This window comes from Leptodactylus fuscus, chromosome 1, assembly GCF_031893055.1.
Source record: "Leptodactylus fuscus isolate aLepFus1 chromosome 1, aLepFus1.hap2, whole genome shotgun sequence".
NCBI lineage: Eukaryota > Metazoa > Chordata > Amphibia > Anura > Leptodactylidae > Leptodactylus > Leptodactylus fuscus.
The window spans coordinates 197602679-197621704 of record NC_134265.1 but is presented as its reverse complement, the minus strand read 5'-3'; the positions used below and the strand labels follow the sequence as shown (position 1 = coordinate 197621704).

Below are 19026 nucleotides of genomic sequence, written 5' to 3'. Positions count from 1 at the left end.
CATACAAACTCCTTGCAGATGTTGTTCCTGGCAGGACTCGAACCCAGGACTCCAGCGCCACAAGGCTACAGTGCTAACCACTGAGCCACCGTGTTGCCCCCTGTTACACTGATTCTGACACACTTGAATTTTTTTTTATAGTCCCCACCATTCCATTCCATCAATGCTGTTATTTTCAGTGCCTAATATGCAATTTAGACTCTTTAGTGTCAGAAGGGCATATCAGGCACCAAAACGAACTGTACTTGTTACTTGGGAATTGTGCGGGCTAGAGAAAAAATTCCATCTGAAAATAATTATATGAAAGTTTTTTAAAAAAATAAGTCAATTAAAAGTTAAACATTTAGTTTAGTAAATACTAATAAAGATTTTGCAGCATTTAAAGATTTTCTCTATCTTATGTATTTTTGATATGTTTGCATATCCTGTACATGTGACATGCAATGGCCTTTTTTATTCACCGATGTACCACGGATGCCCAAAGATAGTCTTTGGGTCCATGAAAAAAAAATGTATTTGACATGAATGTACCTGTACTTCCTTTTGAAATTAGCTGCTACACAATATCATGCAGCTGCCGAAGCGGGGAACCCAGCCATCAGTAACAGCCAAACTTCCCAGATCTTCCCAGATTTCTGCATATATGGTGCTTCATCAACTATGAAAGCTGCTGTAATGCTGGGAAGTCTAGGAGCTCTCTGCAGTAAATGCAAGGAGACAGAGATAAAACACCCCCTGTTCTCAGGGTTGGTAGGGGGTCTAACCCTCACCTAACAGCAATTTATTCTCTGGGATAGAGAATAAATATTTTTAATATTTTTTTTTTTAAAAAAAAATACATTTTTTAAAGCCCCCAGGGGGCTTCAACCTGCAGTCATGAGATCACTTGTTTCTTTAGCTGCAATACAACTGTGTTGCAGTCTATGAATTATTGTATAACTACTGTGGCCTGCCAAAGGCCTTGATAGTTTTATGACTATAGCAGGCTTCCCATGGCTCGCAGCTACCATACTATCTGGAAAGCTAACTCGTGATTTTGGGATGCCACTGACGTTATCGAGCACAGATTGGTGGCCCTATAGTCATTTAACCCCCATAGAGAACTCTAATTGTGGGTATTATCACTGGGTCTCCTGCGGTTATGGCATTCACTCTCGCTTCTAAGTAGTAGCCATATTCACAGACTCGGCATCTATTATGGTGGATGTTGGGAAAAGATAAACTGATTATAGCTTTTGTTAACATGTTCCTAGCCATTGGCGAGAAACCGTTTAACAGTGATATGAGAATAAATTGTTTATCTGAGTGGCTGTCACAAACCACAGTGTATATTCCAATGTATAATTCAGCTGACTTTTTTCTTATGTTAGATAAGTTGGAACCCTGTGCAGAATGTCTTTTTGGCGTCCCCTCCCCTTCCAACCATAGGGTTGGAAAATCATAGGTTAGGATACATTGCGTACAGGATGCATACGCCTCATCTCCAATGGCTCACACAAAGGAAGTATAGAATTTTTTATGTCCTGCAACCATGTGGTCAAAATTAACTAAAATTATAACTAACTAAAAACCTATAAATAACTTAAAACATGGCAGCTAGCTAGCAGCTTTTTGTACACCTATAATTTTGAATAGGTTCTGTAGAGACTCCATTTAAACTCTTTAGAAAGAATGACAAACAGTTGAGTACAGTGCTCTGCTATCATTGTCGGGTCCATAGATTTTCCATTCAAATATTGAACATGCAACAACAAAAACATGGCATAATTTGAGAAAGAGAGAAGAAAATCCTCTATATGCATGTCAAACCCATTAACTAGGGATATCGATACAGTAGAACAATCCGCACTTCAGAAACCAAATGCATATATAGAAAACCACAGAATAATTAGAACGAAGTGCTCATCATTAGTAGCAAAAATATTTTTATTAATCAATAAATACATAAAAAGACAGGGGGGGACACATACAAGTAGGTAAGAAAAGGTCAATGACAGAGTGTCGACCACAGATAGCATGTATACTTCAATGAATACATAGATCATAAGGTCATATCAATAGGTGTGCTAGCAAACACCAAAACAATAAATATAAAAGTTATCGCAACAAAGACCCATGTGTTTCTTGCAGACTAATTCCTCTGAAATGCAATGGTAAATATGCACTGTTATGAACACTACAATTGAGATCTCAAATAGAAAGACAGAATTAAACATAACCAGGAATGCTAAGTACATCACCTGTCATGCCATAGTATGTCATTACAATCTCGGACAAGATTCAAAATAACCAGGGTTAGTAAATGCATCACTTGTCATATCATGGTGTTGTGTCATTCTGATCTCAGTGGGTGAATAAAATTAGTGAGTAGTGGACAAAGGGATGAATACACAAAGGAGTAGAATATAAAGTAAAGGGGGAGACATACCCATATTGTACAGGATAGGACCCACAGTTCTGTCAGGAGGCCCACCACCACATTGAACATGGAATGTTCTCCAAAAAGACATATAGCACCTTTCACCTCCTGAGACACATGTGGTGTAATACACCGCTAGAAAGCTGACAGTGCACGGAATCCAGCACACTGTCAGCTTTCATGTTCTGTGCCCCCGATGAAGAGCTATTGGTGCCAGTACCGTAGCTCTTCACTGTCAGAAGGGCGTTTCTAGCAGTCAGTCATGAACGCCCTTCCTCACAGCAGCGTCTATAGCGCTGTACTATAGGCGCTGCTGTGAGGAAGGGCATTGCTGACTGACTGTCAGAAACGCCCTTCTGACAGTGAAGAGCTACGGTACCAGCACCTATAGCTCTTAACCGGGGCCCCCGAACGGGAAAACTGCATGTGGTGAAAGGTTAAGATTAGATTGCCCCTTCACAGATTTTTTTTTTTCTTAACCCTTTTGTCACACTGAAATGTTTCAGATTATCAAATTAATTTGAAAATCTATATACACTGACAAGCAAAAGGGTAACAATGTTTTGAACTTTTGACTTTCAGGCTCTATATCTCACCATCCACTACAGCTAAGGTTGGGTTCACTCTACTGTTGGATTCAGAAGGTGTCCGTTTAAAACAAAAAAAAAAAAACCGACACCTATCATAATGGACACAAGCTGACAGTAATTGATGGCTATCAGTTACTGGCTCTTAGAAGTCTGTTGCCCATAGACTTCAATGTTAAAAAAATAACGGACACTTGCTGTCCATTTTATCAAACAGACAGAAAAGTCCTGCATGTAGGATTTTTTTGTCCGCTTGAAAAACGGACATGGTTGTAAACGGGCACAAGATAAAATCCCATTGAAATGAGTGGAAATTTCAGACTAACCAGCTAGTGTCCGTTGCTAAAATCTTATACGGACAATAGCCACAGACACTACTGACGGAATCCAACGGTAGTGAGAACGTCCCCTAGGAATGTAAGTCTACCATTATTTTATAGACAATTGTCTTGGCTATCTCATACATAAATTTGTCTTCCATGTTGTTTGCATTGATGACTGTGAACTTACTATTACGAAGAATTAAAGGGGTTGTCCCATCACAAGGATCCTATCTATACTGCTTGTTAATGTGAATGTAAGACTTTTCCTAAATACATTGCTTCAGCAAAACTGCTTTGTTTGTCCACTATATCACTTTATTCATTTTTTTTGGGACACATCCCTTGACTTACCTGGTCATAAGTCAAGTGATGTATCAGCCTGCTCTCAGGGGGGAGGGAGGAGGGGCTAAGTGCACGGGAGCGAGCCTGGAGAGAGGGGGGGTAGTTTACCCTTTGGGGGAGAAGGGGCTGCCAATACACTCCCCGGCATCCGCTGTAATAGAGAGGCGGATGCCGGGGACGGTTAGACGCCAGGACAGATGCCAGCAACATCGCTATGCTTCTGCCCTGCATGAAGCCAACAGCGGCAGGAGCGGAATAACAGCATCGCTTCTGCCGCTGCTGGCTTCATGCAGGGCAGGAGCATAGCGATGTTGCAGGCATCTGTGCCGGCATCTGTGCATCTGTGTCGGCGTCTACACTCCCCGGCATCTGCCTCTCTATTACAGCCGATGCCGGGTTTGTATTCACATATGCAAAGCCAAGCGGCGAGATGCCGCTGGCCCTGCGTGCGCGCTCATAGACCAGTCTAGCCTTCACAATGCGAATACAGACCCGGCATCCTCTGTAATAGAGAGAGGCGGATGTCGGGTCTGTATTCGCATTGTGAAGGCTAGACTGGTCTATGAGCGCACACGCAGGGCCAGCGGCATCTCGCCGCTTGGCTTTGCATATGTGACCCCGCCCACCAATGACGCAACAAAGCCGGAAGACAGAAGATTTTGCAACAACGAAGACTGGTGAGTATGCGACGTGGGAATACCCCTTTAAAGCCACCTCCACTGCTGTGTTTGTCGTACCAAAACTGATAGACCTTGTGATCAGCCAACTTGTTTTACGCCGATATTTTGTCTGGATGGCCTCTTGGCTTTTGAATGGATGGACAGACTTAATTTTGTATTCTTCCAACTACCATCGAAATCACATGATGTAAGCCAGGCAATTTTGTTGGTTACTTTTTTCCTTGGGAAATCTCCTTCATGGCTTATTCTTGATTTGAACCAGTGACCTTTCACTTAGGAATCAACCTGACAACATACTGAGCTATTAGGGAATGTGAGAACAAGCTGTAATTTGTAGTATTCAAGAAGAAAAAGATTTTTCTACTACCAGGAGTAAAATAGTGACAATGTGGTTACATGACAAGAATCTGCATAATTAATAATATTCTTAGTAGTTACAAGTCAAATTTATGTATGAGATAGCCAAGATGATTGTCCATAAAGTAATGGTAGCCTTACACTGGAAGCTGTAGTGGATGGTGAGATATGGAGCCTGAAAGTCAAAGGTTCAAGACATTGCAACATGTTGAGCAATTCAGCATTTGTTCAGCAATATATAATATCACAAAAATACAAAAAGCTGTTTTTAAAACGATGATTTCATTTATTAAGGGAAAAAGCTATCCTTAACAGCCTGGCCGTATGTAACTAAAAATGATTACCCCTGATGATTTAACTTATTAACCACTATTTTTGGTAAGCTGACTTCAATTTCCCTAGCCACAGCCAGGCCTGAATACTACCAGACCTGTAAAATCAAGAAATCACTTAAATAGAACCTGTCTGACTATGAAATAGGCTAAAAGGTCTCGAAAAGCAGCACATTATGCCCCGATCTGAAAAAATTCAAGAACAGATGACAAAGTCATTGGCATTTATCAGTCTGGAAAAGGTTACAAATAAAGCCATTTCTAAGCCTTTGGGATTCCAGCAAACCACAATGAGAGCCATTATCCACAAATGGAGAAAAGATGCCACAATTATGAACCTTCCTAGGACTGGCCAGCCTATCAAAATTATTCCAAGAGCACATTGACGACTTGTCCGGGATGTCAGAACCCAGAAGAATGTCTAAATCACTTGTCTCAGTTAAGGTCAGTGTTTATGTCTCAACACAGAAAGAGACTGGGCAAAAACAGTATCCATGGGAAGGTTCCAAGATGAAAACCACTGCTGACCAAAAAGAACACAAAGGTCTGTCCAACATTTGCCAAAAAACAAGTTGATAATCCCTAAGACTTCTGTGGACTGATGAAACAAAAGTGGAACTTTCTGAAAGGTGTGCATCCCATGACATCTGACATAAAACACAGGAAAAGCATTTCAGGACATCATACAAACAATCTAACATGGTGGCAGTTGATGGTCTGGGGCTGCTTTGCCGCTTTAGGACCTGGACGACTTGCTGTAATTGATGGAATCACGAATTCTGCTCTATGCACACCAGCAAGTCCACTTTTGTAAGGCTGAAAAAAAAAAAAAAAAAAAAAAAAAGATTTTGGAGTAGTCTAGTCAAAGTCTGGTTTGAGATGTGTGGCATGACCTCAAAAAACCTGCTAGTGTGGCTGAATTAAAACAATTTTGCAAAGAAGTGTGGGCCAGAATTTCTCTACAGAGATGTGAGAGACTCATCCCCAGTTATCGCAAACGTTTGATTGGAGCTGTTGCCGCCAAGGGTGGTACAACCAGTTATTAGGTTTAGGGGGCAGTTACTTTTTCACCCAGGGCTAGGTTGGTTTGGATAGCTTTATTCCATTAATAAATGAAACCAGTGAACAACTGCATTTTGTATCTACTCAGGTTATAATTGATATTGAAATCTGTTTGATAATCTGAAAAAGTTAATTATGACAAAAAAGTAAAAGAAATCTGTAAAGGGGAAAATACAGCTTCACAGCACTGTATATAATAACTGGTATTTAAACCCCAATGAGGAGCAACTTAAGGGTCTGTTCACACAGAGTTATTTGCAGGCGGATTTTGACGGAATCTGCCTCAAAATCCACCTGCAAAAACGTCTCACATTCATTTCAATGGTAGCTGCTCGCTGAAAAAAATGCTAGTGGAAAAAAAAAAGCGACATGACCTATCTTAAGGCGCATTCCACCTGGTAAACCCATTGAAGTCAATGAGAGGCGGAAAAACCGCGACACAGTTTTATGGATTTTGATGTGTTTTTTTTTTTTAAAAAAAAAAAAGAAAAACACTAGTTTTTTTTCTTTTAAAGAGACTTTCCAGGTCCATGCACTGTTCTGGAGCAAAAAAAAAAGTGAAAAAAACCACGACAAAAAAACGCTTCATGTAAAAAAACACATCAAAAAAGTTTCCTAATTCCTGAAGCAGATTTTTTCAGCTTGCAAAAAACTCTGTGTGAACACACCCTACTACGTGTAAGTTCACATGGAGTATTTTGGTCAGGATTTTGAGGCCTTATCCGCCTCAAAATCCTGACTAAAAAGACAGCTCCCATTGAAATCAATGGGAGCTGGTCAGATCTTTTTTCCGGGAGCCGGTTTGTTGCGGCTTCCAGAAAAAGAAGCGAGATGCTCATTCTTCAGGCCGTTTCACCTCATGATTCGACCTGAAAACAGTCCCTCCTCCTGACTAGGCCCATTCATTGGGCCTTATCCGGAGCGGAGTACGCGGCTTTCAGTTGCGGCTACCTGTATTTTGGTCCAGAACGGAGGCGGCCTCAGGTTCCAGACCAAAAAACTCAGTCTGAACTTACCCTAAGGTGGTTTTTGTCCCAAATTTACACTTTACTTTAAATATGGAACACTTAGTAAACATGCATAAAACCTGCATATGAAGAAAAAGAACAGTACAGATGTGATGAATTGAACAGTATAAAATTTGCTTGTGCCACATAACCTGTCGCAATAAATAATCCAGTTGACAACGTGACATCTTACACAACAGCAACACAAAAATGTTGTGGCATGCTGATTATATACAGTCCTATGAAAAAGTTTGGGCACCCCTATTAATCTTAATCATTTTTAGTTCTAAATATTTTGGTATTTGCAACAGCCATTTCAGTTTGATATATCTAATAACTGATGGACACAGTAATATTTCAGGATTGAAATGAGGTTTATTGTACTAACAGAAAATGTGCAATATGCATTAAACCAAAATTTGACCGGTGCAAAAGTATGGGCACCTCAACAGAAAAGTGACATTAATATTTAGTAGATCCTCCTTTTGCAAAGATAACAGCCTCTAGTCGCTTCCTGTAGCTTTTAATCAGTTCCTGGATCCTGGATAAAGGTATTTTGGACAAACAATTCAAGTTCAGTTAAGTTTGATGGTCGCCGAGCATGGACAGCCCGCTTCAAATCATCCCACAGATGTTCAATGATATTCAGGTCTGGGGACTGGGATGGCCATTCCAGAACATTGTAATTGTTCCTCTGCATGAATGCCTGAGGATTTGGAGCGGTGTTTTGGATCATTGTCTTGCTGAAATATCCATCCCAGGCGTAACTTCAACTTCGTCACTGATTCTTGAACATTATTCTCAAGAATCTGCTGATACTGAGTGGAATCCATGCGACTCTCAACTTTAACAAGATTCCCGATGCCGGCATTGGCCACACAGCCCCAAAGCATGATGGAACCTCCACCAAATTTTACAGTGGGTAGCATGTGTTTTTCTTGGAATGCTGTTTCTTTTTGGACGCCATGCATAACGCCTTTTTTTATAACCAAACAACTCAATTTTTGTTTCCAAAATGAAGCTGCCTTGTCCAAATGTGCTTTTTCATACCTCAGGCAACTCTATTTGTGGCGTACGTGCAGAAACGGCTTCTTTCTCATCACTCTCCCATACAGCTTCTATTTGTGCAAAGTGCGCTGTATTGTTGACCGATGCACAGTGACACCATCTGCAGCAAGATGATGCTGCAGCTCTTTGGAGGTAGTCTGTGGATTGTCCTTGACTGTTCTCACCATTCTTCTTCTCTGCCTTTCTGATATTTTTCTTGGCCTGCCACTTCTGGGCTTAACAAGAACTGTCCCTGTGGTCTTCCATTTCCTTACTATGTTCCTCACAGTGGAAACTGACAGGTTAAATCTCTGAGACAACGTTTTGTATCCTTCCCCTGAACAACTATGTTGAACAATCTTTGTTTTCAGATCATTTGAGAGCGGGCTGTCCATGTTCGGCGACCATCAAACTTAACTGAACTTGAATTGTTTTGTAGAAAGAAATGGTCCAAAATACCTTCATCCAGGATCCAGGAACTGATTAAAAGCTACAGGAAGCGACTAGAGGCTGTTATCTTTGCAAAAGGAGGATGTACTAAATATTAATGTCACTTTTCTGTTGAGGTGCCCATATTTTTGCACCGGTCAAATTTTGGTTTAATGCATATTGCGCATTTTCTGTTAGTACAATAAACCTCATTTCAATCCTGAAATATTACTGTGTCCATCAGTTATTAGATATATCAAACTGAAATGGCTGTTGCAAACACCAAAATATTTAGAACTAAAAATGATTAAGATTAATAGGGGTGCCCAAACTTTTTCATAGGACTGTATTAGCTCTAAGGAAGTGTAATCATGGTAATAATATAATAATAGCAATTTTCAAAATCTGAAATAAAAAAAAACGCATTAGTGCTGGAGTTACTGCACAGGAACCATGTCTTTTTCTTATACCCTAGGTTCGTGATGACGAGCCTATGGCACGCTGGCCACTGTGGAGCACCTTGTACTGTCTGGGCGCCACTGTGGGGCAGATTGTATTGTGTGGGGGCCCCTTCACTATTTATATCACACAGTATCTGTTTTATAGCAGACATGTGATAGTAGTAAAGGATGTAATAAAATTGTACAGTCACTATAAAACAGATCCTGTGCGATGTAAATAGTGAACCTTGATTGTTCAAAAGTACCAAATGCACAGACCTTTTCCTTTCAGTACAAAGTTGTTTGTATCATTGATAGCTCTGCAAAGTCCCATTTACACGACTGTATTTTGCGGGTCCATAAATTGTGGAACCGCAGAGTATTAAGGTTAAATTGCTCTGTTGGTACTTTGCAATAATTTAGTGGTTTTGAGTTGAAGTTTGGCCACTCGGTCTCTAAAAAGTTCGCCATCACTGCCCTCGATTTAGTGATAAAGCTACAATCTGTCTCATCAAGACATGTTATTTCTATATGCCCTGTAAAGGCATATACATACCTTACAAACATCTGCTGTGTGTGCCACACGAGGTATACTGTGGGGACATTATAAAGCACAAGTACAAGGATGCTTTAGATGCAGTGGATGCATAGTATACCCTGCATTAGAAACAGACAAAACCTTCATTTTAATTGTACTTGATAAAACCTTTCAGATAAAACACTTCATAAATTGCAAAACAAGTCATCTACAAAGCCACATGTAAATGTGGGCTAGAGTATGTTGGGAAAACCAGATGAGAATGAGAATTAAGGAGGATGGTAGGAGACCATCTAGCACAGTAATGGCAAACCTTTTAGAGACTGAGTGCCCAAACTGCAACCCAAAACCCACTAATTTATCACAAACTACCAACATGGCAATTTAACCTTAATACTGAGGTTTTATTTTAGAAAAAACTCTTACATTAACATCTTTTGTCTTGAAAGCAAAACACAATAAAGCTCCATTCACAAGACTAACCATGTTTGTGGGTCATATTTGCATATATGCAAATGCAGTCCTTATAATGACATGTCCTAATTTTGTGCAGTCTGAAACACCAGATGCGTACAGCCCCATTGAAATGAATGTGTCCGTAACTGTTTGCCATTGTGGATCCATAATTGCAGACAGACACAGAACCACAAAATACGGTTTTGTGAATGGGGTGTTACAGAGCGTTAATGATACAAACCAAAGTGGCCCCCACCTAGTACAATCTGTTCCACTGCGGCCCCCACACAGTACAATATGCTCCATAGTGACTCCCACTCAGTACAGTATGCTAACACAGTGACTCCCACACACTATTATATGCTCCAATGTGGTCCCCACACAGTACAATATGCTTCACAGTGGCCTCCAAACAGTACAATATGCTCCACATTGGCCCCCACACAGTGCAATATGATCAACAGTGGCCCCCCACACAATAGAATCTGTTCCACAATGGCACCCACACAGTATAATATGCTCCACTTTGGCCCCATACAGTATAAAATGCTCCCAAGAGCCCCACGCCGATTCATGTGAACCCCACAAAATTAGTTTCGCCACCTGGTTAATTTTGGTACTCTGGGGTTTCCTCAGACTCCAGAGTACAATAAGTGGAAGCCCAATGGAGGTAAGTAAAAATAACACCTATACTCACCTTGCCTCACCTCCCCTGGGCGTCCTTGTTCCAGCTAATGCAACACACTCAGACGTCACTGCTGGGGCCTGTGATTGGGCCTCACTGGTCACTTGGGGCACGTTGGTGTCATCGCTTAGTCCCCAGCAATGACCTCTGGTGCGTGTGAACTCAGTGCCCTGAAGAGGATGCTGGGAACCATCAGAAGCCCAGGAGAGATGAGTATAAGTCTTTAATTTGGTTTTTTTTAAATCACCTTCCCTGGTCAGGCTGCTATTCGTAAGGGGCCTGTCAGTATGTACAGACATCACATAATGCTAACATTAATGATATGTATAGTGGTCGGACAACCAGGCCTTCCCTGACCGCTATCATAGTGCTGCAGGCCTGGTCACAGGGCTATGGCATATGTTTGTCAGCATGGATTTAGGAGATATATCTCATGAATGGAATACAACTATAGCTAGGCACATCAAAACTTATAACGGTGGGAAGGATGCCATTATGTTCATGTGGATTGATGTAATCCAATTCTGGGGGGGGGGGAGGGGGCAACTGGGATTGTCTCTTGTTACAAACTGAGACTAAGTTGATATTTTGTCTCTGTATGGTCTCACCCCTTGGACTTAACTCAACTTTGGCTGCTTTGTATAATCCTCCAGGCATAAGTTTATCCTTTTTGTTTGGAGGCTCTACTGTATATGTCTCCTTTGCATAGCGCTCCTCCTGTAAGAGATAAGTTTTACTGCAGATACCTCCTCCTGTAGATATATGTCTGCAAGAGGTATTACAGTTCGGTCCATGTATAGTTGGACACTGACACAATTTTTTATTTTTTTTTACCTGTCTACTGAAACATATTACGGGTGGACAAACAAAAACCTACAAATTCTGACAAAATGCAAGCATTTATTGTGCAAGAATGGACTGCTATCAGCCAGGATTTGGTCCAGAAGTTGATTGAGAGCATGCCAGGGAGAACTGCAGAGGTCCTGAAGAAGAAGGGTCAACACTGCAAATATTGACTTGCTGCATTAACTCATTCTAACTGTCAATATAAGCTTTGGTTACTCATAATATGATTGCAATTCTATTTCTGTATGTGATAAAAACATCTGACAAACACACATAAAAACCAGAGGGCAGCAGATCATGTGAAAATATAATATTTGTGTCATTCTCAAAACTTTTGGCCATGACTGTAGACAATTAAAAGTTAAGCATTTTTGCAAATATAAGTAATTAAAAATTCTGCAGAGTTTTAAAGCTTTTCTCTAACTTTCTTAGTGGTGACAGTCTTTTATCTTGATCGGTTGCCATGGATACGACCACTAATGCAGAACCTTTCTATGGTCTGGGACTTGTCATGAACCCAGCTATGACTTTCTTATTGTCGCTGGGTTATCAGGCAGGAACACTACATGTATCAGAAGATATCCCGGCCATAATACAGAAATCATAGCTGATTTCTGACCTTAGAAAGTTTCTGCATTCATGGTCGGCAACCGATCAAGACAACAGACTGTGACCACAAGATATTTAAAGAAAATCTTTAAAATTCTGCAAAATGTTTAATTACTTATATTTGCAAAAATGTTTAACTTTTAATTATCTACAAATTTAAAAATAATTATGTAGATGGGAATACCCCTTTAAGCTGCGGAAACAGAGAAAACCCATCTGAGAAATTGTTACAATATTAGGGGTGGCAAAATCTACAGTTTGGTACAACCTGAGAATGAAAGCACCAGTAAACTCATCAATGCAAAAAGACCTGGATGCCCACGGAAGACAACAGTGATGGATGATCGCAGAATAACTTCCATGATGAAGAGACATCCCTTCACAACAGCCAGCCAAGTGAATAACACTCTCCAGGATGTAGGAGTATGAATGTCCAAGTCTACCATAAAGAGAAGACTGCATGAAAGTAAGTGCAGAGAGTTCATTGCACGGTGCCAACCACTCATAAGACTCAGGAATAAAGAGGCAGAAGCATCTAAGAAATCCAGCAGAGTTCTGGAAGAACATTCTATGGACAGCTGAAACCAAGATCAACTTCTACCAGAATGATGGAAAGAAAAAAGCATGGTGAAGGCATGGTACAGCTCATGAGCATACCACATCATATGTAAAACATGGCGGAGGCGGTGTGATGGCTTGGGCATACATGGCTGCCACTGGCACTGGGTCAATAGTATTTATTGATGTGACACCGGACAGAAGCAGCCAGATGAATTCTCAGGGATTCGGAGACATACTGTTTGCTCAGATTCAGCCAAACTGATACATAATACATATGGACAATGACCCAAAACATAAAGCCAAAGCAACCCAGGAGTTTATTAAAGCAAAGAAGCGGAATATTCTTGAATGGCCAAGTCAGTCACCTGATCTCAGCCCAATTGAGCAGCATTTCACTTGTTATAGACGAAACTTCAGGCAGAAACAAACAGCAACTGAAACCTGCTGCAGTGAAGGCCTGGCAGAGCAGTAAAAAGGAGGAAACACAGTCTGGTGCAATAAAATGTGATAGTACCTGGGCTTGCCACCAGAGCCGCCGGGAATTGCAGTTTTAACTGCAGGTTAGGAGAATATTAGGTGATTCGCGTCTCTCTCTGGTCAAAACCCGCCTGCCGCGACCATCGCGGTCGCAGCTTTCCCCTCCTATGTCGGCTCAAATGAATGAGCCGATATAGGAGGGTGCTGCCGCTAGGCCAAGGCATCCGCCTGAAGATAGGACATGTCGCTTCTTTTCTCCGCTAGCAGCAGCCCGCCGCTAGCGGAAAAAAGAAGCCCGGCGGTCTGCATAGACCACCATTGTAAAGGGGCGGATATTGAAGCGAAATCCACTGTCAAAATCCACCCCTTTGCCACCGTGTGAACGAGCCCTAAAGGTGAATTCATGTATTGTATTCATTTCCACTTCCACTTTTGTTTAATTAAACACCAGAAGGTATGATAAGGGCTCGTTCACACGTGAACAAAGGGGCATATTTTGACAGCGGATTTCGCTCGCCGTGTCTCTCTCTCTGTGTCAAAACCCGCATGGACCCCACAACGTGTGAACTAGTCCTAAGTTTCCCAAGGGTAGGGGATAGGTTTATGGAGAGCTTCCTTGTTTCTGCTTTTGGGATTTATTTCTGGTTTAAAGGGGCTCTGTCATTGTCAAAAGTCATTTTTAACTAACCACATCCTTGCACAGCCTTTAAAACGGCTATTTCCCACATATCTTTAGTATATAGATTGCCTCAGTAGTGTTTGAATAAGTTCGTTTTTATTCACATGCTAATTTTTAGGCCCCAGCGTGCACAGGAAGTTGTCAGCCAGCTCTCCTCTCCCTGCTGTGTGCTGTGTGTGAGAGCAGGGAGGAGAAATCAGCAGCAGCCTGTGCTATGTATACTGTACAGAAGACTTCCAGGGTGCACAGAGAAGCTAATTATCATATGAATAAAAACGGAGTTATTCAAAATCTACTGAGGCAATTTACATACTAAAGGTAGGTGTGGAATAGCTTTTCTAAAGGCTAGGCAAGGATGTACTTAGTTAAAAATGACTTTTTCCAATAATAGAGCCCCTTTAAGTGTAAAAGCGGCAGAAATATTTGCTAAGTCAATGGGGATATTAGTAACTCACCATCACTAAGTAGAGGTATAATTGTATTAATGTTCTAAGTGAGAATTCTCTGTAAAACAACACTTACTCTTTTTTTTCTTTTTTTGCAGGCAGCTCAACCTAACTCCAGTGACAACACAATTTATATTTCATACCATATAACACACAGAATGTGGCTGCTGGAGAGGATCCGGGGCACTGTGGATCACAGCAGCGGTAGACAGGGAGGAGAATCTGGTGACAAACAGTCAAAAGGTGCACCATACAGCAATGTGCTGACTCCAGACAAAATTCCTGATTTTTTCATTCCACCAAAACTTAGTAGTATACCACCAGAAGGAGGTGCTGAAGGTGCTACAGTGGGTGATGGAGTACAGTCCAAACCTAATATAGGCACTTCTGCTTCTGAGCAAAACCTGTCAGGTAGGCGTCCACAACGCAGTCCTCGTCTACCCACCAAAGCTGCTTCAGAGAGCAAAAACCTTGTGAAAGCTGCAAATCGGCACATTATTCAGATTGAAAGTGCAGATGAGTGGGCTTCTGAAGAAGACTTGGGAACTAATGCAGACCCCCAGTCTCAAACTGCCATGTCTCTTCCATATGTCCCAAAAGCCCAGACATCATATGGTTTTGTGACTCTGATGGAAAGTCCACACACCCGACGTAAAGAGTCTCTCTTTCATACTGACCAGGGTTCTCTTTCTCCATGTCCATCACAGTCTAGTTCACCTAGTTCTCAGAGAAGAAGTGGAACAGAAGGAGGATCCCAACTAAATACTTCAGATTTTGGAATGTCTTTGATGAATCCATATCGATATTTTAGTGGTGGTGAAAGTGATACCTGCTCCTCAGCTGAGTCCTCACCATTCAGTTCCCCATTACTTTCTCGCTCAGTCTCCCTGCTTAAAATATTTACACCAGACACACAATCGAAACTCATCAAACTCAAGCACTCTGTAGCACGAAACAGCTCACTGTCCACAGATGAGTGCAGTTCTGCTGACACTAGTCCCAGTATGCCTAGAAGAAGAGTAAGAGGTGCCAAGGCTGCTGGTATAGGTTCTGGACAACAAGGTGTTCTACCTTTGGACCTTCTACAGAAGGAACACAATGTTGGACTCAGTAAAGGAGGCAGTATGAGACTTTCAGCAGAATATGACCCATCTAATGCCCGTCTCAGAGTACGGTTAATAGCAGCCGAACACCTCTTTGACAAGCTTTGTGATTTGAAGGGGGTAAACTGCTGTGTGGTCCTCTATCTGAATCCTGGTAAAGTTCACCGCCAGAGAAGCACCATTATCAAGAATAGCCGAAACCCAGTGTTCAATGAAGATTTTTTCTTTGATGGACTGGTGGCTGGAAGTGCCAAAAAGATGTCACTTAAATTAAAGGTGCTAAACAAGGGAAGCAGCCTTAAAAGAGACACTCTTCTTGGAGAGAAGGAAATCCCACTGACCTCACTTTTGCCCTTTCTTTGAGACTGGAGCAGCAATGAGAGAATGCATGGTGTATGAGAGTATTGTATGTGCTCTGCAATGGTGAATGCGTTTACCTAGTAGCTACCGAACCACATAACATCCTGTAGATGATGGAGCAAAGCCCTGCAAAGCATTGCACTTGACAGCTAGAATGCAGGATAGTACTTCCATGGCTACAAAACGTGCACGTCTTCATCCAGAAAATGGCAGAGTGATGAGCTTCCACTTCAATAGTGAACAGCAGAGCCCAATAAATTATCAGCAACTTCAAGCTTTAGGGATCCTCACGTCTTGACTAATCCAATCTATTTCATGGAGTGGTCTAAGGAGAATTAACATAAGTAAACTCAGATGATAAAGAATATTAATAATGTGTCTACAGAACACTGTGCATTGCCCTGAGTGCCAGAAATGAAAAGCTTGCAGATAGCTACAGCTTACAATAAATTCTGATGGGCAAAACCTGACAATTATCTTTAAGACAAAGGAAACTAGTAAATATAACCAATTACAATAGCTGCCACATGTCCACATATCAAAGCCATGTGTTATATGACTGCATGAGTCCACATTCAATCTGCGTGCCCGCATAGCAACAGTAGGCATACACCACATGTACTTTATATCAATCTAGTTATAACAGAATAAATTGGCAGCCTTGCCTCTGGTTATATAATACTAGTTATTTTTATATTTTGTATCTCTGCAGTAGTTAACATGCAGTAAGAGAAACTCCGATCATCATAAGTTGGCCAGAGATGGACAGGCACCCACCACTGTATCAGACTGTATCCAACAGGACTTATAGCTTTTCGCTTTGGACTTATATAAGTTCTCTGGCAACTGACTTGATTCTTTATGCCCTGCTGTGTGTAATGCAGAAAAATATAGTATTATGGGATAATGATTTTCTCATACAAATATTAAGATGCTTCCAAAAATTCTCCAGGTGACTTCATCTGGATGGACAGAAGACCCAGCAATCTTTTCTTCCTTCAAGCAATTTCTCCTATCCTTTACATAAACAGCATCCTTTTCTTTAACATCCCGGTGGTTTGAAGCACTCCTACGCAGAGAGAAATATTTGATCCAATGTGTACTTTCCTCTTTCACACCTAGAATTTAAGAAGATGCAGTGTGAGCATTTACAACATACACGCTCATTGTGCAGATGGTATATTCAAAAGGTCAAATATTCCCATATGGGTAAACGAATGCAAAATGAGACTCATAAAGACTGATTAACCTATTCAGCACCACAGCCTTTTACGCATTTCTCTTAATCTAAAGATCTGAGTCTCTGTTTGAACATAGGTGAGTGAATATCAAGGAAAAACTTGGCTATGCTGGGGTCATGGACAAACATGGAAAAATGTAAAGCAGATCATTATTAACTTGTGTTTAGAATTTTCCCTTTGTTATTCCTTGCATTTTTACTGTATTGAACAGTATTATCTTACAAAATTCATAAATGACATAGGATGCAAGAGGATGAAATGGTGGATCTCCATATTGAGGTTCCATACCATAATTTTAAACAGTTGAGATTATGGATTTTGGGGTTCGATCTCGTGCCATTTTTTAGCAGTTTTTGAAGCTAAATCTAGGCGTTGATTCAAAAAAGAGAAGAAACAGAGTCCTTTGTATGTACTAATGTACTATACAATAATAGATATTGTGCTTTTCAATTGATTTACTAAACCATTGGTTTGAGCGTACAGCCTTTTTTCTCTCCAAGGGAATCCATATCACCCTGCTTTTTTGTACTGTGTATCACCAGGAACGTGTATTACTATGCATTAGCTGTGAACTACTTGCATGATAAACGTACAAAGGTTATGCAGAAAAATATTTTATCAGCTTATACCATGTGCACAGACCCATGTGGTGGAACACAAATGATGTCATTGGTCAACAACGTCTACAACTTAATATTACATGTACGGTATATTAAATTGAAGGTAAACCCATTCAGAATTCAGTTAGTTGCATAGTCAGTATCTGTATGATTTGTCCAGTATCACTAATACAGTCAAGTGTATTCTACAGAGTAAGCAAATTTTTATGTACCTTTAACCTTCAGCGAGGCTCTTCCCCACTTACCATACTTAAAAATGGCATACAACCTATAAAAAGGAGTGCAACAAGTTTTAATAGACATTGTAGAGAAGAAAAACCAAAACAAAAAACTATCAAATATACTTACTGTGAGAACCCTCCTCTGTTTCATGGTATTGCCCTGTCTATCGCATTGACTTGGTCTCAGTGACTTTCAATCCATAGCAAAGCCGCAATAGCAATCCACACCACTGCATGCTGACTGTACTGAACAAAGCGAATAATAAGAGTACAATAAGAGTAATAGAAAATGGAGATATTAACATGAAGCCTAAACAAAAAGTAGTAAAATATTAGTAACAGTTGTCACAGAGAGGGTCACTGGATGTGTATTAGAGACGGTAATATGTTAACAGTTATTTAACCCCTTAGAAATGCTCTAATACATTTCATTATGGTTAGTGAATTGACAGGCAGTTCTATCGATAAGTCATATACTGAGCAAAGGTTGTGTCACATGTTCTGTGAAAGGTGACGGAGTTGTGTCGGTCAGGTCTGATGGTTAGGCATTCCCTTCAGTTATTGATAGCGATAGTGACCCCTGATGTCTGTCGTGAAATCCTTTCTAGGAACTATGGCAGGTGTAAAACGCTATATTTGTGGATGACAGCTGCTATCAATAGTCACACTAGTAAATACAGATGAGCAAACTGCTTGAAATCGTTCCAGATTTCCTATCAACAGTGCAGGAGTCTAATCACTGTCCCGACCAACAGATGGCTTTATACAGATTTTGCTGAGCATAGTAAACATCCTGAAGCGATACAGTTTCTATTCAGGAACATTGTCACTCTTCAGCCCAGTTGCTGAAGAATAGTTACAGTGATTAACCATTGCCCAGAAGCTGTACCACAAACCTGACTATTGCCATCTTATGTAAACCTGCTTTTATCGTCTAGTAGTAATGTCTATGGCTAGTTATACACTCACCGGCCACTTTATTAGGTACACCATGCTAGTAACGGGTTGGACCCCCTTTTGCCTTCAGAACTGCCTCAATTCTTCGTGGCATAGATTCAACAAGGTGCTGGAAGCATTCCTCAGAGATTTTGGTCCATATTGACATGATGGCATCACACAGTTGCCGCAGATTTGTCGGCTGCACATCCATGATTCGAAT

The 19026-nt window shown here is 40.9% G+C and overlaps 1 protein-coding gene across 1 annotated transcript in view; it reads left to right on the top strand.

The window, feature by feature from the left end:
• Window positions 1-17206, top strand: part of C2CD4C (C2 calcium dependent domain containing 4C) — a 39733-nt gene extending 22527 nt beyond the window's left edge. The window contains exon 2 of the mRNA XM_075281499.1: window positions 14421-17206. Coding sequence (XP_075137600.1) covers window positions 14481-15788 — 1308 coding nt within the window. The 5' untranslated portion in view covers window positions 14421-14480 and the 3' untranslated portion in view covers window positions 15789-17206. The remainder of the gene's footprint in view (window positions 1-14420) is intronic.
• The last annotated feature ends 1820 nt before the right edge of the window (window positions 17207-19026 follow it).